Source organism: Eumetopias jubatus, unplaced genomic scaffold (genome assembly GCF_037043125.1).
Source record: "Eumetopias jubatus isolate StellerSeaLion01/CBP00866 unplaced genomic scaffold, mEumJub1_p1.0 scaffold_3, whole genome shotgun sequence".
Classification (NCBI taxonomy): domain Eukaryota; kingdom Metazoa; phylum Chordata; class Mammalia; order Carnivora; family Otariidae; genus Eumetopias; species Eumetopias jubatus.
Window position 1 is genome coordinate 1,378,385 of NW_028274809.1, and position 27,559 is coordinate 1,405,943.

General features: G+C 51.7%; 1 protein-coding gene across 4 annotated transcripts; it reads right to left on the reverse strand.

Annotated features, from left to right (window-relative positions):
* PPP1R7 (protein phosphatase 1 regulatory subunit 7) lies at positions 1 to 27,453 on the reverse strand. Of its 4 annotated transcripts, XM_028105112.2 has the most exons (11): positions 27,350 to 27,419; positions 24,736 to 24,797; positions 24,181 to 24,321; positions 20,553 to 20,608; positions 19,839 to 19,904; positions 19,183 to 19,313; positions 18,706 to 18,868; positions 16,859 to 16,975; positions 15,932 to 16,036; positions 12,270 to 12,356; positions 1 to 1,105 (listed from the first exon to the last, which is right to left on the reverse strand). In XM_028105112.2, the coding sequence occupies exons 2-11, from the start codon at positions 24,743 to 24,745 to the stop codon at positions 929 to 931; spliced, it is 1,053 nt and encodes a 350-aa protein (XP_027960913.1). In that variant the 5' UTR covers positions 24,746 to 24,797; positions 27,350 to 27,419; the 3' UTR covers positions 1 to 928. The 4 variants fall into 4 exon arrangements, with proteins under 4 accessions (XP_027960913.1, XP_027960912.1, XP_027960911.1 ...); XM_028105111.2 differs by lacking the exon at positions 24,736 to 24,797 and having other exon boundaries at positions 24,193 to 24,321; positions 27,350 to 27,449; XM_028105110.2 differs by lacking the exon at positions 24,736 to 24,797 and having other exon boundaries at positions 27,350 to 27,449.
* Between the last annotated feature and the right edge of the window lie 106 nt (positions 27,454 to 27,559).

Below are 27,559 nucleotides of genomic sequence, written 5' to 3' on the forward strand. Positions count from 1 at the left end.
GAGGTGAATGCTTTATTTCATTTTATTTAAACACATTTAAATTTGAATTGAAGCAGCCACACGTGGTGGTGGGCGGCCCCCGTACTGGACGGTGCCACTCTAGAATCTTGGAGAAGGGACCCACGGTGACCACTCGATTCAGTCCTCTTTCTGCAGAAGGGAAATCTGAGACCCCAAGAGAGGCTAAGGTCCCCGCAGCATTAAATTCAGACCCCGGGTGACTGTCGATGTAAATCTTCTAAGAAACAAGCCGGCACAAGGACGGGGTAAGACTGGGAAGCGACGTTAGAGGCTGTCAAGACATGAGCTCTTTGGAGCAGGTCTTGAGCAGAGCCTCAGCTGGGTTTGCGCTGTCAGCGGCCCCGCGCGGCCAGGTGCTCGGGCAGCGGCGCCTCTGGCGCTCACGGGCAGCCCCGGCCTCGGAGCGCCGCGGACGGGTGGGACGGGCGGCCTGGGCAGTGGCTGGCAGGGGGCCTGGCGCATGGCCATGGCTGTCGAGGAGCCCAGTGGGTCGCAGCACACGGGACCCCGCGATCCTGTGCCCACGGTTTTGTTCTGAAATACGTATGATTAGAAAAGCCCTGGCGTCACCTGGTCTGTAAGACCAAACAGGTCTGGGCTGCCAGGCCGGCCCCCGAGTGCCCCCACCCCAGGCAGCGCCCTCACCCCCACCAGCCCGCCCGTCTCTGGAGGAGGAAACAGACGTGGCGGGAGTGCCACGGGCATGACAGCACCAGGTGGCAGCGTACGGGCCACAGTGTCCCGAAGCGGCACGGGCGTCACACACGGCGGGTATCACTCAGTGCCTTTTTATTGCCATCGGGTTTGTGACTGCTGAGAGAGTGCCGGCTTGAGGAGCAACGGGTGGGTAAGAACCGCGGCTGGGAAGTTCTTGTGAAGAGAGGGACCCGGCAGGCGCCAGGAGGACTCAGAACCTGACGAAGGTGGCGTCGATCTGCCGCACTGAGGGCAGGGCCAGCATAATCTTCCGCCGGTACTGGGGGTCCTTCTGCAGGGGGTTCCGCTCCAGGTACACCGTCTCCAGGCTCTTGGCCGCTTTCAGCTCATCGAGGTCGCTCCAGCTCTCAAGGAGGTTGTCGTTCATCTGGAGGACACGCACACACATTAGGAAAGCCTCTAGGACAGAACAGCCCCGGGCCTCCTGGCCCCACATCTGAGCAGGAGCCCACTGACGCGCTCCAGTCCTCCCCACGCAGAAGACAGCCAGGTGTCTTCCCCGGAGCCTCCTGGGACCTCCTAGCCGCCTTCCAGGAGCACCCCAAGGAGAACACTCTTGCTTACGCCCAGAACTTGGGCCACATCACCAAACAGGGGCGAATCCAAGTTAAGATCAGCAGAGAAAAGACAAAGCCACACCGCTTACAAGCCCCGCCCCATCTCTAGGCAGAGTGTTAAAGCAGGTTCCACTGTACTTCCTACAAACCAACGTGGTGGTTGTTTCCAAGGCCTGACTGAGTGCTCTGACCCTAACATGGCCAGCACAGCAGAGGCCACGCCAAGTAAATGTCCATCTGTCCCGTAAGCTGCCTCTGGCCTGTTCCACTAGGGGCATTACTGGTGTCTGGGAGGAAAATGCCCCCCACCACTGAGCTCCCACTGCCCACGTGATGTCCCCAGGATACAAAGCTGGACGAGGGGCTCAGAGGTCTGAGCTGTACTGCTCAAAGCAGTTAGGGTCCATCCTCCTGACCGTCACGGCCCACCTGGAGGGGACCTGCCAGAGATGGGAAGAGTTCTCTGACTTTTTAAACCACCATCAAGACGAGGGCATGGCGGGCCTCTGGCTTCAGAGTGCCCGTCACAGCGTGTGCCTCTGACCAGGTCAGCCCACACCTGTCCTGTGGATGATCATGGCTCCTCCGTGGGGGGCAGGGCAGGGGGCTCAGAGAGGTGAGCCGCCCTGGTTTCTACCAGTTCCCAAAGAATACAGCAGAGGAACAAGTGAAAACAGATGGCAGAAGGGTCTCTGAAGGCAAGATGCACTAAGCGCCTGGCTGAAGGTGGAGGCGAGGGCTCAGGATGGGTACGCGTGTGAGGTGCTGTGTGGGCACGCGTTCAGCAACCAGCTCCCAGAGAAATCAAAAAGCCCTCACTTGTACTGCCTGCCAATTCCTGTGGTGTAAATACCCCGCCATGGCTGATTTCACGCTACCAGCATCAGGTCCCTGACCACAGAGTTGGGATGAGGCACATAGCTCCGACGAGCGAGGGCAAGTGGGCTCCAGCCTGTCACTGCTCACAAGGGTTTTGGATGACAGGAACTTTAAATGAGGGGCAAGCTGAAGAGCTGCTGGGAGCGTATGCATCACTACCAGCTTCGCGTCTGCTGGTCTGATCCCCCAGGTCCGGTCGTGCCCGTTCTAGAAAGCACGCTTGGAGAGATGGTGGCCCCGGGCCCCCCACGCACAGAGGCAGAGAGCAGGGCCGCTCCTCCCGAAGGACAGGGAGCAGACCTGTCCTCTGTTGAACCTATGGTGGCAGAGGGTTTGTGGTGTCTTACCACTACTTTTTCTTAAGCATAGATCACATTTTCCTATTTGCATATCTAATGATTTTGGATCAAACACTAGACATTGTGGATAATATGTTAACGAGACTGGATTCTTTGAAGAGGGTTAATTTTCTGTTCTAACAAGCAACTTAATTACTGGCTGATCACCTTTGGGCTGTGTGGGTTTGGTGTCACACACCTTGTCAGGGCCCCTCTAACTTGGTGGGGACCAGCCTCCAAACTCCACCTCCTCTGGAGATATTCTTGAGGCCTGACTTCAGACTTTATTAGGGTGGGTTTGAAGCAGGTCAAATCTGAGCCTGTGGTCCTTACCCTCAGAAATGGCCTTTCTGGAGTCTAGCTGGATGCCAAGAGTGTTGGCGAGATCCTTCTACTTGGGCAGGACTGAGCTGCCCAGTGGCGCTACTGGGTGAGCCTTGAGGGGGGTGGCCTTGTGCCCAGACTGCTCAGCCCTCAGCCATGGACTAACAGGGGATCCCCACATGGACCTCTGGGGCCCCTTCTCTGCACAGCTACCCCCTGTCCAGGGCCGTGTCTCGCCAAAAACTTCGATCTCTGCTTCTTCAGCTCAACTGAACTGCCATGCTCTCCTGGGGACGAAGCCTGTGCGCTGCCCAAGCAGAGCCAAACCATCTTGGTGCTTCTCACAGCCGGAGGACTAGTCTGTGATCAGTTCCACAGCCACAGCCAGACGACTGTCTTTATTAACTTCCTGCGATGACATATACTTCCAGACCCAGCTGTATAAGGAGCCCTATTTTCACAGAATTTCTTGTGGGCTTCGTGTGCCACCAGAACCCAGGTCTTGGCCCTTGTGGAGGGACTGAGGACTGTGTCACAAGGGCCCTGACACCGAGAAGGCACTCTGCTGCCAGCCTGAGGGAGCGCCTCCCCTGGGAGGGGACACTGGAGGATAACTCTTTACGGACAGATTCTTAAGTGTTATTCTGTTAAGCATAAGTCTATCCACTCATACAACTTGAGTGGCTCATGTGGCCAAGTGCCAAGTGAGACGCTGTGGCTGTGCCGTCAAGGCCAGTTGAGAGAGAGTGCACTGAAGGGGAGAATCACTAAATGGCGCCTGTGCCTTAAAACACGCAAAATGTATATTCATTTAACAAAAGCATCAGTAGGGCACTGCTTAGAAGGAAGAAGTATTTTTGTGGCATAGTCTGCTTAGAGACGTCTCCCTGCCATCACATCACGGCAGCGGACTCCGGCGTGGAGCACGCAGAGCCTCTTCTGTTTCACTGTAGCTTCATTCCCATCTGCCACAGCACATGCTTCTGTCTCGCACTGCGGGCCCGTCACTTGTCCGCGGCGCGGGGCCAGTTTTACAAACCCCAGATCTCATCACTTAGGATGAGTGGCAGCCGGGCCTCAGGGCGGTTTTCTCCAAGATTCAGGGAGTGCGGAACTGGAACTTTTACCACTGTAACGGCGTCTTTGATACAGTAACTTTTAGAGAATCTTATCTTTGTATACTTCCAAAGTTGGAACACAAAACCATTCACTTGCATTGTTTCCATACACATTCCAGGGTCTCCTGAGTCCCTGGCAGGGCAACGATGTTAGGCTCATGGAGGGAAAACTGATCGCCTTCATATTTCTCCTTTTAAGTTCTTCACCACGGGATATAAAGGAGCTTGGGTGGGACCCTTCCCTTCCTAGAGTATCTCCCCAGAAGGGGACAATTTTTAGCCTCTTTTAATCTAGAACATTTCCCACACTCTGTAGCATAATTCCAGTAGCGGATTCAGGCAACGCTCGTCATTGGAGAGCTGGATGTCTGCCGCGTGTCAAAGAATATTTGACGTTTTCCCAGCAGACTGCCCATGGTTATCAAGACCCAAACTTCACTGGATATATTTCCCCGCCTTACGATGGTTTTTTGGCTGCTATTTAGATAGAAAACATGCACTTAATTTCCCCCAAACTCAGTAATATCTTAAAAACAGAAACAGAGGTGTGGGGGAATTCTCAAGATACATTTCATACACCACTGGGAGGATATCAACATCACTTATTTTTTGAAAATCCGCAGGACATTTCAACAAGGAGACGTGTGCTTTGTATGGTGCTGGCGTCAAAAGAGGTGCCTGTTACTTCAGAGAATGGTAGGGACTCCGGAGAGGGCCAGAAGGAGCCTCCCCGATAGAGGCCAGCCTTTTCAGAACCCAGTCATGGAGGGGAAATCCTGTTGCTTCTGCTGGGTTTTGTCAGTGAGGCCCGCACACGCGCACGGGCAGGGTCCCACGTGGGCACGGTTGCTAGGACCTCGGGCGCCGGGGCCACGCTATCGATTACCTCCCGTGGCTTCTACTGAGATGCTTTTTCTCCTTGTCACGGGTCACGTTCTTCTGCTTCTCCGCGCACTGAGTACTGTGGAGGCTACATGACTGGGGGTTTTGTTGTCCTCCTTTAAAAGCGGTGTTTCTGGCAGAGCCTCCAAGTCCTGTGGGGGCTTGGTCACCGGCTCTGGGAGAGCGTTTATCTGCCCCTGACGGGTGGCTGTGCCGGCCCGTGGATGGAGCTTCTGGGGTGTCTGGCATCACCCCTCCGCTCTGGCAGGTCGAATGCCAGAGCCTCCACGTGCTGTATGGCGTCCGGAATCTCCACCTGGCCTCGAGTTCCCGCGGCTGTCTGCCTCTGGGACACACGAGCAGCTGAGTCGTTGCGAGGGCTTTGTCCCTGTGCAGCAATCTCCCTGCTGCATGCCTGCCCAGAAAATTTCAGCTCCCAGGAGCCCCAGCTCCGATTTCTGCCTCCTTTGTCCAGGGAAACAGCCGCTGTGTCTGTGCCCACTTGTCGGTGGAAAGTACCCTGAGCTGAGGGCCCGGGTATGACCATGGTGACCACCCCGAGCCCACGGCCTGCAGACAGCTGCCACCTACGCTTGGCCGTGTCTGTGGCTCTTCACGCTGAGATGACAGGCCGATGGCCCTACCTCCATGCCTAAAACTACCTCCAAATCCAAATTCAACAGGACAGGTTACACTTGTTTGTATCTGTATCTATTTTCTTGTATATGGAGTGTTAGGATCTGACTCACACTAGTATACTTATTTATCCTGTAACATATTTAAAATAGTTTCAAAATGATAATACCAACATTGGCACGAATAAAACTAGCGAGTGACGTGCAAGATCCTTCTTCTAGGAGTTATTTTACACAGGCCACAGTCAGACCTCTGTTTCCTATGTCACTTAAATAATTCTTTCCTTTGTGTGGTTGCTGTACTAACTTGAAATATAGCTAGTCATTTGTTTCAGTCCGTTTGTAATTGTAAATTAAAAACATTTAGAAAACCGAACTACGCAAACAGATGTATTCAGAGAAGTCGCCCTCCACCTTCCCCCTCAGGCCCCACAGGAGACCATTTATGCAGGTTAACACTTCCCGTGTTTCTCTTTGCAGGAATGAAGGAAAGAGGTATCTGTTCTTGCTTATCACTTTCTATACGTGTCCACATGATCACTTACTATGGACAGCACACTGCATGTTTGGAGCCTGTCCACGCTAATTTCTGGGAGCCGTGATGATATGGCGAAGGAGAGACTATCAAGGGAGCTCCCAACTCCTCTGCTCTTCCTGCTTGGCCTCACAAGCCTCCCTGCCTGGGACCGTCGCCTCTCCCTCTGGAGGTCACCAGTTTCTGCTGATTCACCGTTGGCGTTTCTCTTGAACTCATTCCCCTTTTCTGACCCTGCTGTGGCCGCCTCGGGCCAGGTCCGTTCATGTGGCCATAGTGGCCGGCGAGGCAGCGGGGAGGGTCCCGGGCCTCTGCAGGCCTCTGCGGTCCTGCCAGCATGAAGCGTACTTTAGCAGCCACATGCTCACCTCCTCAGCTGTCACTGAAATACACCTGCTTCTCCTTTTCCTCTGGGCATAAAAATGCTCATTGCCAAGAAGTGAGAAATACAGCAAAGTATTTAAAAAAAGGTAAGAATCACGCCCAGTCTCGCCACCCGAGGAAGACCACGGTCGATCTTCTGCTCTGCTTTCTTCCACCTGCTCTGGGAGCCCATCTACCTCAGTAGGGAGGGGCTGGCCTAAGTTTTCCCTCTTGTTCTCTTGGAATATACTTTTCTTTTCCTTTTTTTTTTTTTTTTAAAGATTTTATTTACTTATTTGAGAGAGAGAGAGAATGAGAGATAGAAAGCATGAGAGGGAAAGAGGGTCAGAGGGAGAAGCAGACTCCCCGCTGACCAGGGAGCCCGATGCAGGACTCGATCCCGGGACTCCAAGACCATGACCTGAGCCGAAGGCAGTCGCTTAACCAGCTGAGCCACCCAGGCGCCCCTGAAATATACTTTTCTACACATTTGTTTTTCACTTAGGAAAGAAGTACATGCTTGTTATGGAAAACTTGGGAGGAACCAAAGAGTATGAAGAGAAACAGGAAAACCAGCTACACGTTTACAATCCAGAGACAAGGGCTTCTCGCTTCTGTGTCCACACTTCTAGTCCTTTCTCTGCTCATGTGTGTCCACAGGCACGGAGTTCAACAACATCTCGATCTCCCTCAAAACACTTTGCATATTCCTTTTTCGTCAACGCTATATTATGAGCATTTTTCTGTAATGAAATCTCCTTTACAAACATCATTTGAAGGCCTTGTTTATAGTGGCATATTTCATCATATGGATATATCATAATTTATTTATTATTCCCTAAGGTGGAAAAATTGTATGAATAATACAAACCTAAAGTTTCAGAAGAAAATCTGGGTAATTGTTTTTATAAGCTTTGGGTTTATAATCTTTTCTAAACTGGACACCAACACAGAAGAGCAAGGAAAAGACAGATTTGTCTTTCTTCTTTGTAATCCGATCTTTTTCTTTTTTACAATGAACAGATAGACTTTATCATTAGAAAATACAACAAAAGCTATTGCCATTGTAAAACAACAAATCCCGATAGTTACGTATTTTGTATGTAAATCTTTGAATTTCTCAGCAATTTGTTAGGGTCTCGAGGCCCCGAAGACTCCACAGGACCCAGGTGCTGACGAGAGTCCTGCCAGCGTACCCAGGGAGCGCTTGCCGCAGCACAGCCCACATTCCAGCAAAGGCTGGTGCCAGTCTGAAGCCAAAACGCCACGTCTCACTGTTTTAGTGTATTTTAAAAATTAATGAAATAGAAAATGCTTTATGTATTTTCAAGCAACTGTTACTTCTTACTCTGTGACTTGCCTGTTCATGCTCTACCCCATTTTTTTTTTTTTAGGATTTTATTTATTTTAGAGAGAGACGCAGCAAGCGAGTGAGCACAAGCAGGGGGAAGGGCAGAGGCAGAGGCAGAGAGAGAATCCAAGTAGACTTCCTGCCAAGTATGGAGTCCGCATGGGGCTTGATCCCACAACCTGTGAGATCAGGACCTGAGCTGAAATCAGGAGTTAGACGCTTAACCAACTGAGCCACCTGGGTGCCCCTCTACCCTCCTGTTTTCCAGTGGCACCTCTGGATGAGCTGTGTTTAATATATGGATATTAACCTTTAGTTCACATATTTCCACAAGCATGTTTTCCAATGGTATCTACAGTTGGTCTCTGTCCAACTAACCCACTTCCCCTCGAAGTTCCTTCCTCTTACTAAGCCTCATGTGTGCCGGGCACTGTTCTAGGGGCCAGGATGTAAGGGTTAGCAAATAGATTCCTCTGCCCTCACGAAGCTTACACACCGCAGTCGGTGAGTGAGACAGAAAAATGAAAGTAAGTAAAGAGACAGGACTTCTACTTCGAGGGAGGAAGTAATTGGAGCTGGACTTGCCTTTCTGTAATAGGCTAGAAAATAGGAGAAATCCCATGAAACCGTGGTTTGCGTACGTTGGACAATGGGCGACACACAACAGGGTCTCCCGAGCGCAGGAAAACAAGGGAGGGGGGCTCTGTGCCCATCGGGCCTTCTTGCTGGAGGCACTCTGTGCACCACAGGGGAGCCCGAGCACAGCCTGCTGGCCACTCTGAGTTGAGGCAGGGACTGTAGTGTGGAGAGGCAGAAGTAGCTGGAGTTCCTGGAGAGGAGTGAGCTATGTAGGGAAAAAAGCTTCAGAGGTGCACCTAGTGTGCCCTGGAATCTTGGACTGAAAGCTGAGTGCGGATTGGCCCAGGAGCAGCCGCCAGAGGCCATGAACCGGACAAGGCCCGAGCTCATGCAGGGAAAGGACATGTTCGTGCTCCCACCAACCAGAGGCAGAGACCTCACTAAATGCCTGGGGCATTCACTAGATGCCCAGGATGGATCACAGCCTGGAAACAGAGCAGAGAAGCCTTCGAGGACAGGCTTCTTAGACTCACACTAATAAAGCTGCAAACAAGTCTCAAAAGGATCAAGGGGTGACTCAACCGTCTGCCAGATAAAAAGTACAATATACTTTAAAGGAAAACAACAAAAATCCAGAGAGTCAATAACTGAACATCTCTCCCTCTTTTTTAAGATATTTTATTTTTATATAATCTCTACGCTCAACATGGGGCTTGAACTCACAACTCCGAGATGAGAGTCGCGCCAGCCAGGCGTCCCCAATAACTTATAATCCTAATGGCCAACAGCAAATACAAAAATTACGAGCCATGTGAAAAAGAAAGGCTTTAAGGGAAACACACACGTAAGGAGAGAAACAGAATCTACAAAAAGAGAACCAAATTTTTTTAGAGTTGAAAAATACAACATCTGAGAGAGAAAGCTGAGTATGTGAGCTTAACAGCACGTGAACACTGCAGAATAGAAGATCATGACGTCTGACACGAGAGCAGAAGTCATACAAATGGGAGCGCGCAACATAACAGCCGGCAGCCCCACTGCCAAGCGCTGGACAACATACGCGTCACTGGGAGTTTTAGGAAGAAACAGCAGAAAAATTTTTTGAGGCAATTATTTTCAAAAGTTTTCTGCATTTGACTTTGAAAACTATACATTCAGAGACCCAAAAAGCTCAATAGCACATGACATGCAAGTGGCAAGAAAGACAAGTGATAAAAGGAACATAAAATAGCAGCTGGAGGGAGAAAGACGCATTGCACACAAGGGAACAAGGACAAAAATGACGAACCACTTCCCATCAGAAACAGCTCAAAATGGGGCCCCTGGGGCGAGTTCAGTGATGGAAGGCAGCCCCCAGCACGCTGTGTGTAACACTACCCTTCAAGAATGAAAGCAAAGCAAAGCGGCTTCTCCAGATCAATCAAAGCTGGAAGAACTGGCTCACAGCATATGCTGCACAATAAAAATGCTAAAATTCTTCAGGTGGGAGGGAAACGCTACAGTGCAAACTCTACAGAAGACTAAAACATGCCAGAAATGGTAAAACAAGTGGGTTTTCTTGTTACTAAATTTCCTTTGGGGTGTCTGGGGGGCTGAGTCCATTAAGCATCTGACTCTTGGTTTCGGCTCAGGTCATGATCTCAGGGTCGTGAGATCGAGCCCTGAGTCGGGCTCCGCACTGAGCATGGAGCCTGCCTGGGATTCTCCGTCTCCCTCTGCCCTTCCCCACCCACATGCATGCTCTCTAAAAAAAAAAAAAAAAAAAAAAATTAATTTCCTTAAAAGATAACTGATACGGCGACGTATCATGGGGTTTATAACCTATTAAAAGTAAAACATAAGCCAATATTAGCTGCTGGAGAGGAAAGGAAGCGTGCTCCTGGAAGGGCCTTACGTTATATGTGATGTGCTGTAATATTACTTGAAGGCAGACTGCGGTTACTTAAAAATATACTTTGTGATTCCTAGAATAAGTCACCAAAAGTCAAGCACGCAGAATATAAGCAAATATGTCAACAGTGGAAATAAAATGGACTATCCCCAAAACAACATTTTTCCCAATCTAAAAAGGCAGGAAAAGAGAGATAAAGGAACAAATAAAAAACAAATAGCAAGATGGCAGATTTAAACCCAACCATGACACAGAATGCAAGTAAATGTAATTATATTAAATATAAGTAGGGTAAACACCTCGCTTGAAGGCAGAGATGGATCAGACTGGATAAAAAAGCAAAACTCCTGTGTTGTTTATGAGAGATACATTTTACTTATTATGAATGAAGACAGGCTGAGTAACTGGATGGAGAAAGATACCCATGGAAATAGTAATCAGGAGACAGAGTAGCCAGATTAACACAGGGACGTAGGCCTCAGAACAAAAACAGAGGGCAGTGAAGAAAAAGGACATTCCATATGATGAAAAGATAATGCTTCAAAAAGACACTACAATCCTACATGTCTATGCAACTAATAAAAACCTTCAAAATACAAGAAGCAAAAGCTGATGGAGCTGACAGGAGAAAGCAAATCCACAGGTATGGCTGGGATATTTCAACATCCTTCTGTTGGTAATTGGCAGAACAAATAGAACATCAAAAAACACAGAATTTGGGTGATTAAAAATTTATGAGGACTGGCTTCCCATTTCTCCTTCAGAGACTAGCTAACAGCTAAGCACACCCCATACGAGCACAGAAGGGTTTGAGAGCTCCTGGTTTGCAACCTCCCCTCCTGGAAAGCACAATCCTACCTGCTTCACAGGGTTGCCGTGATCAGGAGACCAGAAGAGAGAGCTCCAGGTTCGAGCAACTGCCAGCCTGCCTGCCTCCCTGATGGCCGGGGTGCCCTGCCGGGCCCTACCTGTGGTCTCAGCACCCCATGTCCCATACTCTTGTCCCTTGGCAGGGCACGGAGAAGGAATCACACGTTTCAGAAAGATAGCTTCAGGATCAGCTGGTGTCCTTGTCACCCAGGCCCTCTGCCCCTGGGTTCCTCATTTGTCAGTGGGTTTCTCTGTGGGGTTCTCTGGCCTCTTCAAGCCAAACCCTTGCTCTGGTCCAAGCAGCCTATCCCCAGCTGCACCTTCCTGCAGGGGTGGGCCGCACACTAGACCCACTGGGCTTATGGTGGCTCGCTGGTGCCCCTGGCCCAAGACCCTTTTCTCTCCTACCTCTCTAATTCTGGGTCTGGTGTCCTCAGATTTGCTCTGGCATCACAACTTGACACTACCTAAGACCCAATGCTATTAACAAGGGGCTAGGGACATTTTCACAGCAGGTGACCTGTTGATATTTTAAGATGAGGAAAGAAAACCACACAGGATGCGAGCAGGGTCAGCAGCCTGCCTAGACGAGGACGGATCCCGCCTTAGATTCAGCACGAATCCTGGTCAGAGGGAGCACATCCCGGACAACACTCAGCTCACAGCATCACAGGGTCAGAGTGTGCAGGGATCCCTGCGGGGCCGCCAGCCTGGGGACGGGCAGCACACATGCCCATGGGATCTGATGCGGAGGGTCTCAGTTCAGGGATCATTCTGCAATGCCTTTAGTGGAGTCAAGAAGTTAAGACTTCCTACATCCTGTTTCTCTTCCTATTGCTTCTTATTGGCTCTGCGACACGACTCCCCAAAACCACACATCAGAGAAGACTCGGTGGAGTCCAGGAGGACGGACTGCACAAACCCAGCCGAATTCTACTTCTGGGGGGCATGTCCACACTGAATGCACGAGCTCCTGGGCTGGGTTTGGCAATTCCAGGGTCTCCCCATCTGGAGTAAAGTGGGGCCTGAGGTTTTGCTCCTGGGTGACGCCGACGCACAGACAAAGCCAACACCAAACTCCGAGACGGTGCCCGCCCACCTCACCCTCCCGGGGGCTCCAGGCTGGCGCCCCTGCCCTTGCTCACGGCACCCTGCTCCGAGGCACCATTTCAGCAGAAGCAACATCCACCCCAGCATGTATCCACTTACCCAGAATTCCTGCAGCTCTGTTAGATGGCTGATGTTCTCAATCTTTTTGATTCTATTTGATGCAATGTCCAACATTGTGAGTTTGTTCTAGAACAAGGAGATAAGATTTTTCCTGAATTACCCCAGTTCAACAATGACTGTGTGACCACGCACATGGTGTCGGGGGCCAAGCTGAGAGCTGTGGGGCAAGCCACCCTCTCTACCCTCGTGGCACAGGAGCGTGCTAACAGGATGGTGATGCAGCCCCCCCCCGCCCCGGCCCCGCCATTTCACTCACACACAGAACCCTCACAGCCACTGCATGGAACGCTCATTACCACTGACACCTGATGCTCCCAGCCCTGGACTCCCGGACCCCTGTGCACCAGGGTCCCCATCCTGGTGAGATGTGTGGTCCCAGAAGAGCAGAGTGACACCTCCCTGGGAGCAGGGCAGGCCTGGGGCTCAGGGCGGGGGGGGGGGTGCTCCATTGCGTGGGGGTTTCTGGGTGGGCTCTGAAGAAGGGGGTGACACTTGTAGCCACATCTATTCAGTCCATTTTGAGGACATGCACAATACTTCAAAAATCCTCAAAACAGTATTTTTGTCTTCACTTAAAGAGATGAGGAGCCCAGGGCTCGCCAAGGGAGGAAACCGCCCAGGTACGAGCAGAGGTGGCAGAGGGGGCACTGGTGGCCCCAGCCCGTGCTCCCGGAGGACCCCCTTCTTCTGGGAAGAGGCCACCAGGACGAAGGGGCAGAGAGGAAAGCCTGGTGCTGAGGGAGAGCGGGTCGAGCGCCGGTCTGGGATTTACAGCTGATAGAAGAGAGCAGAATGAGTGCTCGGCCCTACTGAGGAGTGTCCGGAGCGACTGAGCACCCTCTACAGAGGCCAGACGCTGTGTCTCCTGCTTCTAGCGTGTGCCCCACCATCCCCTTCCTAAGAACGCTCAGCAGACACTGTCAGCTGAGCCTGGGGAGTAATTTTTTAAAGTTCGGTTTCAAGATTTAACAGAGTTGAATAACACTGTAGTAAAAATGAAGTCTGTTAAAGCTTGCATTGCTTGCTGAACCAGGTTTAATCAAACCAACCGACAAATTTTTCTAAAATCAAAAGGGAGGGGCGCCTGGGTGGCTCAGTCGTTGGGCGTCTGCCTTCGGCTCAGGTCATGATCCCAGGGTCCTGGGATCGAGCCCCACATCGGGCTCCCTGCTCAGCGGGAGGCCTGCTTCTCCCTCTCCCACTCCCCCTGCTTGTGTTCCCTCTCTCGCTGTGTCTCTCTCTCTCTGTCAAATAAACAAAATCTTAAAAAAAAAAAAGGGAAACATTTAGAAGTTGGTTGACAGCCACTGATAAGCGTTCATCCCTTCTTGTCTACCCATTTCTGACTGTAGATCCCTTCTTACATTTTCTGCTGCATTCGTGGGATTCTGATTTCAAATCCTCCTTAGAACCCTAAGTTCTAAGGGAAAGTTAACAATTGTCTCAATAAAATAAGAACAAATCCATGAACACACACATCTGCCCGCAGGCGGCGCCGTCCTGACTCAGAAGGGCTCTGGCCCTGGTCTCTGACTCCTCGAGGGTCCACCCGTGCCTGTCCCCTCTGCCCCTGCAATGTCACCCAGCAAGAGCGCTGGCCAGTCACCCTCCAGGACGCCACAGGGTCCACGCTGTGTCACGTGGCAGCTGGGTGAGGAGCTCCTCCGAGTAGCTTGTGTGGGGCCTGTCATGCGCGCTCAGACTGCTGTGTGAGAGTGCAGCGTGACAGGAGCCTCCCGCCTGGGGGGCTGGCGGGGCTGCAGCCAACAGGGACTTCGGGGAACTTGGCAGGAGAGGACGGGCAGCAGGCAGTGCCAGGCTGGGGCCGCCACCGCAGCGATCTCCAGCCCCCCAAGCCCATCCTGCGGTGCTTGGTGTCATCGGATGAGCGTGCTTCGATCGTGCTGCGGGCCCCGTGCGAACGCTCAGCACCGGGGCATTGTGGCTGACAGGACTGGTCCTGGGCCTCTGAGCACACGGACTCAGTTATGTGCTCAACACGGTCTTGTTGTTTTGGGCGGAGCTGGACAGGGTTTTGAAAGCTCATCCAAAAGCAAACCAGTAGGGAATTGCTTTAAAAAAAGAGGAGGAACCGGGCGGGGCGGGGAGCAAACACAGCAGACAGGGCGTCCACCGTGCAGTGACACGCCGCAGACGACTGTGTGCGGGGGGAGGAAGCCTCGGCGGGCAGCGGGGGGTGACGGGGAGGGAAGGTGGCATCGCCAGTGGTGCTGGGACAGGGGATTTGCCACTTGGGAAAAACATACATTTACCATTTACTTCCTTATCTCCCAGAACAAAAATAAATTCCAGATCAATTAAGAGAGGAAACTTAAATGAACATTTGATCTCCAACTGAACGAAGCCCTGAGGAGACTGTCACGTTGGACCAATGATAAATGTTCTAGTAACATAATTACCTTTAAAGCCACAACTGCCTTTTCCTTTTTTTTTTTTTCTGTTTTGTTCAGAGGCCCAACAATGATCTGGAGTTGAACCCAGACCACAGCGTAGCACGGCTACCGGAAAATTCTACATTCTCACTTCTTTCCTATTTGCTGGGGACCTGTGCTGCAGACACTACCCTCCTCCGACCCTGGGGGGCATGGGGTGGGGGGACCCACAGTTTGCCATGGGCGTGGGCCCCTCAGGCTGGACATGTGCACGCCCTGCCAACTGCGCTCTCAGGGCCTCCGTAGAGTCCGGCCTCTCACAACCCTGCCTCCACCCACCGCTCTGCACTGCCCAAGTGCGCCCGGCGGATACGCCAGTCTGGGAAGCTCTCAACCGGACTGCAAGGTGAAGGGAGGAGACTACACTTACCACGGGCCCAATTCTCACTCCTCGAAAATTCTAGTTAGTGGTAAAATGAAATTCAGAACATGGTTTTCCCTCTAAAACATTACTAACAGTGACTAGACCCAGGGGCTGAGGCACAGAGGCCAAAGGAGCCTCTACTAAGACTGAAGTGCTAAGTTTACAATAACCAAAGTAACCAAATCGTTACCTTTGCTGGCAATAAACAAAACAGAAAAAAAAAACCCCAGTAAAATTGAATGAGAGAAAGTCTTTTATTTGTCTTGAATACTGCAGGGAGGAAAAGTAGGCTTGCCAACAGGCAGCTGAGTGCTGCCTGGCCTCCCCGCTCAGCGCATCTAAGACTGTCCTGTGCGGGGCAGGAGCAGGACTATCCCTGGGAGGTGGACAGGCCCTTCTCAACCCTGCGAGGGCGGCTGAAAAGCAGGGAGGAGGAGGAAGGTGCGGGGACTCAGTTCAAAGCTGAGGTCCCATGGCCCCTGTGGTCTGGAAAGCAGTGGGGCAGGAAGTACAGTGGGCAGGATGGGGAGGGAGGGAGAGCCGCTGCCACCTGCCAGCCCTCTGCAGGCGAGGACACCTGGGGAAAGGCCGTGGTGCCGCTGTAGACCGCACAGTGCACCCTTGCCCCGGAGGTCCCGGTGCTGACCGCAGCGTGCAGCACCAGCACCACACGCCTTCGCGGGGACAGAGGGAAGACTGCACGAGCTTCATGTGCATCCCAGTGTGCGCGGGGACGGTCTCGACCATAAACCTCGAGAGGCAACGAGTCTTCTTCAAACCAGGCCTAACCCGCACCGCCCCGGCCAGACGCGCAGACGTCTTACATTGTTCTCCAGGCCCTCGATGACCTCGATGCCGTTGTGGCTCAGGTACAGCTCTCGAAGGTTCACCAGGCTCTGCAGACCCTCCATCTTGGTCAGCCGGTTGCTCTGCGAGAGGGAGGGCCAACAGCCATCAGAACAGCACGGAGCGGGGAGACAAAATGGCTTTTAGAGGAGGATACCTCTTGCCCAGAAGAGGCCTAACACTGGCCCTGCACTCCCAGTGTGCCGGAAGGGACCTTGCCGGAGAGAGAGCTCAGGATTCTGAGTCTGCTGCACTGGCTAAAACGCATGTGTGAGAGTTAGAGGCTTTTAGGTGAAGAACACTTCTTTAGATGTGCTTAGGGAAGGTCTACCCCCATAACTTAGCAATTCAAAAATGTCCAATCCACTGAATATTTTAAAATAAATTACTTATTTCTTTTAACATATATTGTAACTCAGAGTATACAGTCCTTTTTAAAAAAAAGAGTCTGCATAATGTTTGCTTCATGAAAGGCACAAGTGATCTGGGGAGACCTGCCACGCCTAGCACACGCCACCACACCTTGCCTCAAGGGCCTGGCTCCACCCATCTGCTTCCAGCACAAAAGGCGGTGTGAACCCAGGCATACTCAGGTGCTTGCCTACTCGCAAACACAGGGCTCTGCTCTCCGTGAGGGCATGGAAGCTTCCACCCCTGAGTCAGACACTTCAGGAGGCCTTGGCACAAGCTCAACCCTCTTAAGACGACCCTGTGGCTAGAAACCACCCAGGGAAGGAAATTTTATGTGTATGGACGCATAAGTCTTTGAAACCTGGCATTTCAATTGCTCCCTGCTGGTGAAGGGAGCACTGATCATGGACATGGGGAAAGACAAACATGCAGGGTGTTGGGCAGTCCCGCCCCGGCTGGGGCTTGGCCAGATGAACATAAAGGCAGGTCGGTACCTGCATACTGAGCACTGTCAAGTTGGTAAGTGCATCCAGGTTCTGAAGTTTAGTGATCTTGTTTTTCCCCAAAAACAAACTCTCCAGACTGGTTAACGTGTCAATATTTTCAATTGCCTGTGAAAAAGACAGGGTAGCAGTTAACACTGTGTGGCCCACCAGCTAGACCAGGGTAGGCAAGGGGCCCGGGCGAGGAGACACAGCTGTTCGGACTGCAGCCCTGGGATGTGGGCCAGTTACTTGTCCACTCTGGAAATTCTCCAGTGAAATCTCACTTAAAAGGTGGATAGTCCAAGGCCTTGTCTCCTAGGCTCACCCCCAACCCTCACAGAGCTCGAGGTCAGGGGACATCCACAGATGAGCAGTCCCCTACCAGCTAAAGTTCTGAGTTGACACGTTATCATGTAATTCCACGTAGGATTCGTTAAAATGCATTCTAAGAGCCTAGGTCTCCCCAGAAGCACCTCTGACCTCAGGACGCCACCCAGGATTCCTGGGAGCAGGCGCCCCCATTCCATGGCTCTCTGTCCCCCATCTCAGGACCTACCACCCTCCCTCCTTGCCAGGATCCTGTGCTCCTCTAGTCAACTGTCAATACCAGTGCCGGGCGGAGAGCAGGGGGTCTAGGACATGCTGACTCGACCTGCTTCCCTCCTGAGTTTGCTGCTGCCTCTCAGCAAGCTGTCAGCTTTTGTAGCACACACCGACCCACCAGCAGGTGCCGAAGGCAGGTGCATCCCACCTTGCACATCACAGCAGGATTGAGGATTCAGGGGGAGGGTATCCTTAACTGCTATTAGCTATGCTGATTTGTGATGAACCACTTTCCTCCTAGAAACACCGCAGAGAGAGACACTTGATAAACTGCCGACATCTGGGCCACTCTTCACTCTCTAGTTTTAAATGTGTTACTTTGCTACAGGGTCCATGTGACTGCTCACAACTGTCCCAAGAGGCCGTCCTGGGTTTGCATCCTGCCCAGCTCTCAAGGGCCAAGCTGGCTGATGGCAGGGTGCTGTGAACAATCAACAGCCAGATGCAGGCTGTTTGCACCACAGAGGTGGGGGAAGAAGTGCTTGGACCACTGGCTTCACTGGGATGGCAGGTGGGCATCGAGTGGTCTTCTGGCTAGCAGATATCCTCATTACCGTTCTGCTGACCCTTCCTCCTCTTTGCCGGCAAACCGCCGTCGCCACTCTCCCCACCCCGATGTCTGTCCTTCTGTGACCCCGTCTGCATTTCTCACCACGGGTTCTGCTCGGCAGCTATCGTCAGATGGGTAAAGGGTGGCTCCTATGGACACCAAACCTCTTTCCCAAAGCCTCTTCTGTCTACTCTGCCCAGTGCTCCCAGAGGCCGGGTCCGAGAGAGCGTGGCAGGATGTAAGGTTGCCGTGGGGCGTATCCCAGTTGTACGAAGCCGTCCAGGGTGGATGGGCCAACCATGCACCAAGCTGCAACACGCTTCCTACGGCCCCTGTGTGGAAGTCGGGTCGCTACAAGCCACCACTCTGCTGTGTCTGGGACACTGTCATCTCAGAGAGGTTCACCAAAGAACACAACCCTCAGCATATGTAAAACCAAAGTGCTTCACTCGGGCAGAATGCAGCTGGGATGCTTTGCTAAGGTTTAGGTTGTGATCTGGATGAAGAGCAAGTAAAATTTATGTGCAGAAAATGGGCTAGACCACAGAGTTTGAGCACATGTTCTTATTAACACTGACCTGCAGTTAGCATTCTCTTCCTGGAAACTAAAATCACACCATAGGAACACTTAGCCAAGCACACACCTAGCGCCCATCACCGCCAGTCCCAGAGGCCAGACCCCTGGCCATGCACCCGTACCTACCCGGATGCGGTTGGACCCCAGCTCCAGCATCTGCAGCTGGTGTAAGTTGCTTATGTTCTCAATTTTACTGATTTTATTGTTAACCAGGAAGAGCTTCTTCAGTCGCGTCAGCTTTTCGACTCCTTCAATGTTTCTCAGCAGATTGAAAGAAATATCTAGAATCCTGAGAATAAGCAAAACATTTCATTTTTAAATGAGCACAGGTGGCACGGACCTCAAAATGCAACTAAGCTGGAGGCAGCCCCCCCACCAGGTGGGCCACATACCACCCCAGCTGCCCGCCAGGCTCTCAGCACTGCGTCGAGGATGAAAATCGTGCTGGCCCTGGACCGGACCCGTCAATGCCACCTATGGAGCCCGGCGCTGGGCAGGACCCTGTGGCAGAGGCGGCCCCCCCGGGGCTGAGAGCCGGGGCCCAGGCTTGGCTCTGGGGAGACTGAACAAGCCCCTCAGTCGTCCCCCAGACTCACGACTCACTCCAACTGTGTTAGCGCCTCCAGATTCTCAATCTTCTTGATTTGGTTGTCATAAAGATCCAGCTCTCGCAGACTCTGTAACTCCTCCAGATTTTCAATGCATTTAATTAAATTCTGACGGAGGCAGAGAGTCTGAGGGATGAAAAAGGACAGTTGACACAGGCAACGGGGAGGCCCTGAGATGCCAGCTGTGTTACAGGACCGGCCTCCCAGGGCGGGGGGGAGGTTCTCATCCTCCTGCTGTCTTCTAGAAATGTGCTGACCTTGGAGAGGATGGGCAGACACCCAAAGGGAGGCTGGAGGCAGGCCTCGCACTGAGCAGACCTCCGTGCTGAGGGAGGCATTGGTCAGGGTTGAGGGTGTGTGCTGTTTCCCAGCAGAGCAAACTGCTAGTGGGCTCAATTCTGAACAAATTTAACTGCAACAAGGTAAGGACTACACAGTCCGGGGTGTGCTTGACTGTAGGCAGGCTCTGCACTGGGTCATCGGCTGGCCTCCTGGACTGTGCTGTAAACCTAACCGTGTTTAGGATAAAAAGTGCCGAGAGCAGCTTGGGACACAGGCCAGCAGCTTCTGCAGAACCGGCCCTCAGTTGTCGGGGGGATGGGCTCTGGGGTGTCAGCATCCCCTCCAGAGGAAGGACAGAGTCGCCCTCACCTTCACTTTCTTCAGCACCTCGAACCCCTCAATCTTCCCAATGCGGTAGTGATTCAGATCAACATCCTGAAATGAAGAAGAAATCCAGCTGCAGAGAAGCATCTGAAGACCTGCTTCCTGGAGCAGGAGTGGAGGGGGGCCGGCGAAGTGGGTGCAGGGGAGGGTGAGGACACACCAGCGAGCCTGCAGACAGGTGACAGCGACACAGAGGATGGCTGCAAGATGCTTGTTGGCAGTTTGACATAAAAATGAGCAGTGCGTAAAGCCTCTTGCCCCACAGCCCCCTGAGCGCAAACACAGGCCTAGGCGCCCGCTGTCAGCTGCAGGCTTGGGGTGGGGGGTGGGGGTGGGGCACCAGGGTGATGCTTCCTGGTGGTCTCCCGCCTGCCTGGAGCTGCCAGTGTTCAGTGCGCATCAGATGCTGGGGAGGTCGAGGCCCTGCCACGGACAAAGTAATCACCTGACCCCCTCGTGTCACTTAGGTGACAAGGGCGGTTCATCGGCCACCCAACCCTCTGGTTACACAGGGCTGGGGTTTTAGTCACTGGTATTAGAAACAAGCAGGACACAAGGAGTCTGACCCAACCAAGCAGGGCTCAGATGACCTCGCCTAGGAAATCACTTACTAATCTGGCACCTCCGTAAAAGATACCCTCACAGTCAGAGTGGTCCATCACCATGCCCCCCGCGGCTGCGTCCAGCAGGTAGCATTACCTCTGCATCTCTGTCCAAGTTGATGGTTTCCATATCCACAGGCAGCTCTTGTCCTTCTGAAAAAATGAGAAGGAAAAACAAAGCCCATTCAGAGCCTTAGTGTCCGTGGCACTGGGACTTGGGCTGCCTGGCTCAGTGCTAAGTCATGCACAGCAGAAGCCACGCGGCGGCACACGGAAGCTCCGGATGGCACGGCAGGGTTAACGCCCTGCTCGTCACGGTCACCTTTCAAGCATTCAGATGTTCCTGAACTCGGCTCCTGGCAAAGGTCTCCAAACTTCCATCTGTGCCACTGAACTTGCCAGGAAAGGAAATGTAGCCTGCAGCTGTTTGCAGGAAGGAGGGGGTTGGCCGATGGAGCCTCAGGTGAGCCCAGTCAGCAGTAGGGGATCCGCCCAGAGCTGCCCAGCTGGCAGCGGCCTGCCCTCTCCTTTCTTGTCTGTGGCAATCAATCAGACCATCTGAATATAGCTCCTGCTGGGCATGTCAGATGTTCTAGGATGTGCCTTTTATTGCTTTGGAAAGTGGCCTCGTTGTCTATAAACACTTATCTCTGCAAAGAGGAAACCAAAACAAAGCACAGCTCGACAGAGGGACTGGAGAGCCCTGACCGATTTAAACACACTTCTCCCCTGGAGGCACGAGCTAATTCCAGTAGAGGCTCCCCCTGCCCCAGTGCCGGGGGAGAGCTGTGAGATGCGCTCAGGCTGCGGAGCTAACGGCCTGGAATCAGTTGCTTCCTGGTCTTCGTTTCCCCTGAGCTGATGGAAGTGTGCGTGTCTAAAAACAGCTCAATGCTTTAAGAAAGTATAACAGTGATTCTTGGATTTCATCAACTGTCTGACGATTTCTCCCCTCAGTCTGCTTGTGTTAGGATCTGAAGGACGTCATATATTGTGACTGGATGACATTTCTCTAATGTCCCTTTTGGCTCTCTGAGGAAACTGGGCCGCCTGGCTTGCCACACTTCTGGGGAGCATGTGGTTCCTGCTCTCCTGGAAACCCGCTGTCCCCACGGCTACTTTTACCTGGCTCCTACTGCTACCCCTCCCCTACAGCAAAGCTGCATCTGCTTCTGCTATGGAACGGGCCTGCAGCCCTCAGACCTCACGCTCCCGGTGCCTCCCGACGACAGGGGTCCGCTCCGTCTGCTGGCCAGCCTGGCCCCTCGACTGGAGGCTGTAGAGAGGTGCACTTAACAGCGGACGGACCAGCTTAACAAAGCAGCACTGGCTGGCGCTGGCTGAATTCAGTCTCCTCACTACACCTTCTCCATAACAATCAACAATGGCTAGGCAACAAAATATGTCATTTACTCTAGTTTATTATTTACTAGAATTATTTGCTCTAACTTTACAAGGTATCAACCTACCTAGGAATGAAATAAAAGGAGCTAGGGAAAACCAAGAGATATACCCAAATTACTCCTCACCCCCAGACACACAAGTCCAAGGTCCATGAACTCTGGAAGCTGCGATGAGAGAGGCAGCACAATGAAGGCAAGTGTCTAGGCCACACAGCGTCCAAACCAGGACACCGTGAGAGTGCAAGTCAAGGCACCACTGCAGACAGTCGAGCATGGCCGGTGGGTAGAAACCAGGCCTGGGCTCCTGAGGACAGGTGGTCACACAGCTTAATGTGGTTGTGTCTGTAACATGCCTGGCACTCAGGACAGGCCCCTCAAAACAACAGCTTAACCTCTGCAACAGTGGCCAGCCTAGAATGTTTCCCCAAATGTACAGGTATTCATCCTTTTTCTTGTTTTTTAAAATCAGTTATGGAAAATAAGTGAAAGGTAACAGTTGACACGTTTCCATTTTATTTGAACTTAGGACTTTATAAATAAATACAGGTGGGAGCACAGTGAGTCCTGGCTTCTCTCAAGGACTTATAAAACTGCATATTTCCAGAGTGCTTTTTTTTTTTAAAGATTTTATTTATTTATTTGAGAGACAGCACACACAGGAGCAGGGGGGAGGGGCAGAGGGAGAAGCAGGCTTCCTGCTGAGCAGGGAGCCCGATGGGAGACTCAATCCCAGGACTCTGGGATCATGACCTGAGCCGAAGGCAGTGGCATACCGACTGAGCCACCCAGGCGCCCACCCCACTCCCCCCTTTAAGATTTTCCAGAGTGCTTTTAATCAGCTAGTAGTCTGAAAGAACGCTGGATTTGGACAAGCTGGGTTTAAGTCCAGCTGCTCTACTTTGTCACCGTGAGCCCCCGGGCGAGCCACTGGGAGCCTGCGCTCACCACCCAGGAGGAGAAATCCCCAGGACAGGGCTCCACCAACTCTCCAGTCCTCCAAAAGCGCCAGATGTTCAGATGGGAGAGCAGGTGACGCTCCCACCCGCTTGGTCTTTCCGTGACTCAGACATAACGAAAGCTTTCCTCCATCACTCCCATGTACTTATTCCACCCACGCTGCTTCCAGAATATCGACTCTGGAGCTCCAAAGTAAATGTGGCTGATACTTTGTGGTAATCTCCCTTTGCCTTAAAATTAGGTTGCCATAGTTACCAATCATCTTCACTGGCACAGAGCACAATGTAATTTTAAAAATTAGTTTTGTTTTTTAGAATTTGTGGGTTTTATTACCATAAGGGTAGAGCATGACTATTACTACCTTAAAAATCCATACATCGTGTATGAATCTAGACAATGCAGAAGATACAACATCCTCTCAAACCTGTTATTCAGAGACCTTCAACTGCAGTTTGATGTTAGTTAAGACTTTAAAGTAGGTTAAAACTTACATAAAATTAATAATTCTAACAATAAGACTTTAACATGCATACTGTTTGGAAATGTGCTGTTCTCACCTAATAATGTATCTTGGACTTCTTTCTGTCTGTTCATATGCCCTCTCTCATTCTTTTCAATGTAAATCGACTTTTCTAACCAAACCAGTAAGGATCATGGTTGGGGAGGGTGAAAAACCACCATTATGGACTGAGAACTTACTATTCTCATCATCACTTTTTAATTTTACTTTAAAACTTACTTTTTAATCACTAAAACAATAGGAGGCTGCTGAGATATTTTCTGCATGAAACTATTTTCCTAACATCTTGGCAATTTAGAAGTCAATCCTCAGGCCTCTCATATGGTGAAGCACAACTTAGAAATGACTTCTCTAAAATACTAAAAGTGCTATTCTGAAATTGGTTTACATTACTATGATAGGAAACAAAGGCATCGTCAACGAAAAAAAATTTTTTTTTCAAATCTCGCTTCCTGAATATATGGTTAATAAAGTAATTTTCTGGTTCTGTTCCAGATGATACTCCAGCACTAATGTTATTAGTAGCATTTGCCTTAGTGGAACTAAAAAAAAAAAAAAAAAAAAAAAAAAAAAAATGCATCCTGCTTGCAAGTGCCGTAAACGAGTCAGCTCACGAAGGGAGTGCCTCGGTGGGCGCACTGCTCCGAGAGCACACGGCCGCCAGCCCCCACTGGGCCTCTAGTGCTGCATCAGCAGATCAAGAGTCAGCCAAACGAATGCCCTTCTGGCACAGCAGTCCTCCCACGGCCCTCGCCTCTCCACCACACAAGGAGGTGGGGTGGAGTTGGGCAGATCATATGCAACATGGCCGCACCCTCCCCCTTAGAGAGTTTAAGGCTCTTAACTCGGCCTGGTACCTTCTGGGTCCTCTGCCCCCTGCTCCTCTCCATCCTTTAGGCTGTGCTCACTGAGGTCCGCCACTATACCGCTGCTCTGCTTCTTCCCTTCCTCATCGCCAGACTCTTCAGATTCGACTCGCCTGTCAACTGAGCCCACACACATCAATAAGAATTCACAGCCACTTTATGTGACTCCCTGAAGAACATTTAACAGACGGACATCCAGCTGTAAGTCAAAAAGACTTCATTGAGAAACATTTATTGAAGTCAGCTCAACAAACACGAGTGTCTTTCCTGCTTGGGCACCACCTGGGGTGTACAGTGGTGGGGACAACTTGTGTGGGGGAGGGCAGAGCAGGGAGGACACATGGGTACTAAGACGATTAACATATTCTTCCTGCCCTCAAGGAAATTGTGAAGAATTTCCAGGTGTTATAAAAGCCCTGGATCATCTGTGACCAAGCGTACTCATGGGTGACACAGTGAAGCACCTCCTGTGTGGCTCGCTTTTGGCCTGGACGTCCACGTAGAGGGGACCATTGTGACCCTTCCACCACATACCTTCATCCATGCTCCACTATCCATTTGGCCAAGAAAACCAGCCCAGTTCACAGGCCCACGTTCTGAAAGAAATCAAGACTAACTCAAATCAGACTGTGGGCAGAGGGGGGGCTGTAATGAAAAAGGAGGAGACAGCCAATAGTGCCAAATGCCCCACATAAAGGTCACCGGTGCCACACATCTGCACGCAGCAATACCAGCTTTGAAAGGCTGGTAAATAAATATTTTTTGAATTAATAAATAAGGCAATGACTAAATATGGCAGAGTGGTAAAAATTCTTTGGTAAGACTGTCAATTATTTTCCTTTTTCCAGCTTTTTTCATGATCTCCCTTGGAAGTCTATCTCGAAGAGCTGAAACAGTAATAAGTTACTGGGAGTTATCAACAATACTGAAAGTATTTTCTTTCCCGACTACAGTTTGTCCACAAAGGGATGTGCTCTTTGAGGAAAGGAAGTTTTATTTCTTCTTTGTATCCCCTCCTGGGCTGAGAAAAGGAGCACCCAGGGAAGGAGTGCTGGATAAAACCCCGTCCTTATGAAATCCACCTCCCAAACCTCCAAACCCATTCCTTCTTTCCCACCCTGGCAACTGCCTGGGCTCCTGCCTCGTCTCCTAACTGGTCTCTCTGTGGCTTTTCTGGCTCTGTCTAATCTATTCTGCATGACTAGAGAATCTGATGTGATTCTAAAACCCAAATCTGATCTTTGACTCCAAAAGTTTTTACTTTTATTTTTCTTTTTTTAAAGATTTTTTAATTTATTTGACAGAGAGAGACAGAGAGAGAACAAGCAGGGGGAGTGGCAGCAGGCAGAGGGAAAGGGAGGGGCAGGCTCCTTGCTGTGTAAGAAGCCCGAAAGATGCGGGACTTGATCCCAGAACTCTGGGATCATGACCTGAGCCAAAGGCAGACGCTTAACTGACTGAGCCACTGAGGCGTCCCAACTCAAAAGTTTTTGGAATGCCAGTGACTCCTGCCGAGATTTCGCCTTGCCCATAGAGACACAGGCTGTTTGCTTTTCCAACCCTCACTCTCCTCATCTGTACAAGGGGGCTAGAATAGGACCCATAGACCAGAGATGCTATCAGGACTAAAGTAGAAAAGGCACAAAAGCAGTCTGCATGTGCATGACATGGAGTAAACACTTGGTAGTTAGTTATTACCAGGCACAGGGCACTCTGTGGCCAAGGCTAAGAGAGAGCAAATTCTACTGGGTGTGGTGTGGCTGGGACTGAGCTAATGAAGGGCAGCCAAAGTGAAATGTGGGACTCTATCCTGAAGGTAGCAGAGGGTCTGGAGCATGAGACAGTAGATCCAAATACAAGGCAACTTTGGGATACTGGGAACAATGGGCTGGCTCCAAGCATTGGTAGTGGGAAGGAAAGAGGTATTGAAGACCTGTAGATATGAAGGATACAGAGGCATCAGGTTAATTGGACGGGTGGGAGTGGGAGAGAGAGAATCACCTACGTTTTGTATTTGCCATTTACCAAGACATGGAAACAGGTGAAGAAGGAGGAGTAGTCTGGGAGGAGGGGTGTCGAGGAGGGGGGGTAGGAAGAGGTGCTTCCTTGCTTAAAAAAGATCCAAGACCCTTCACCAAGGTCCTCCACGGCCCCTCCTGCCACCCTCCTCCAACGGGACTGTCACTCTCGGTCAAATGTTCTTCTAAACAGACCACTTTCTTTCACAGCACTTTGCTTTTGTCTTTCTTAAACTGAAATGATCTTTGATGTTTCTCCAACCTGGTGATTTGTAGTTATCCTTCAAGGTTCAGCTCAGAGCTGGATTTGGTTGGGCAGCCATCACTCCAAACATAGCAGCTCTTCCTTCGCACCCCACCGCCCACCCTTCTTCCCTAGCACTTTACACAGACAACAGTGGTTTCTTCTGGGGCTCTGTACCTCCCCCCAGCCCGCCCCAACCAGCGGAGACCAAAAGCATGTAAGCACGGGAAGACATGACTGACTCTCCAGGTGGTGTGTCTGTATAACTACGTGCAATACAATATGCAAATGACTTTTTTCAACAAAACTAAAGAGTTGAATTTAGTCTTTTCGGAACTATGATAGCTTTGAAAGCAGGCTTCCGCGGTTTAATAATTCAATCTCTCGGCTCCTTTCCACCCCTTCCCCACAACCCATTCGCTTACGAGAGAACCCTTCTCCACCTCCACCATGTTCACCCATGAGCCGACTCGGGCAGGCCCCACGGCGCTCTGCGCCTCAGTTTCCCCGACAGCTGCCCGGGGGACAGACCCGGCGGGCCAGGCTCAGAGGTTCGGGGCGAGGCTCCCGCCAGCCTGTGGACACCCGGGCAGCCGGACCAGCGTCGTCAGTACCCACCTACCCGCCCGCGCCGCTGTTCCCCCCCCGCCTTGGGTTTGGCGCCTCCCGGCCGCCCGCGCCTTCCTGGCCACTGCAGCCTCCGCCCGGGGTCCCCGGGTCCCGGGCCGCCCCTGCCCCACCGAGCCGGCTGGCAACTGTCAGGGCGCGGCGCGGCCCAGGTTACGGCCAGAGGCGGAACGGCCCGTTTCTCTCAGGCAAGGCCGGTGCGGGCCGCCGCCCCCCAGCCCGCTGGGCCCTTGGGCCGCCGCCCCACGGAGCCGCTCACCCTCCATCATCTCCTGCGACTGTTGCTGGCCCGCGCCGCGTTCCGCCGCCATGTTGGCTGCTCTTCCCCTTTCCGGAATCTGTCGCCTCAGGCCCCTCAGCCAATCAGGGCTCCCGACTCCGTGCTGGCTCAGCCAATGGAATCCCACCCCAGGTTTGAACCCCGACGCGTCTGCGCAGCCTCAGCGCCTCATGGGAATTGTAGTTCACC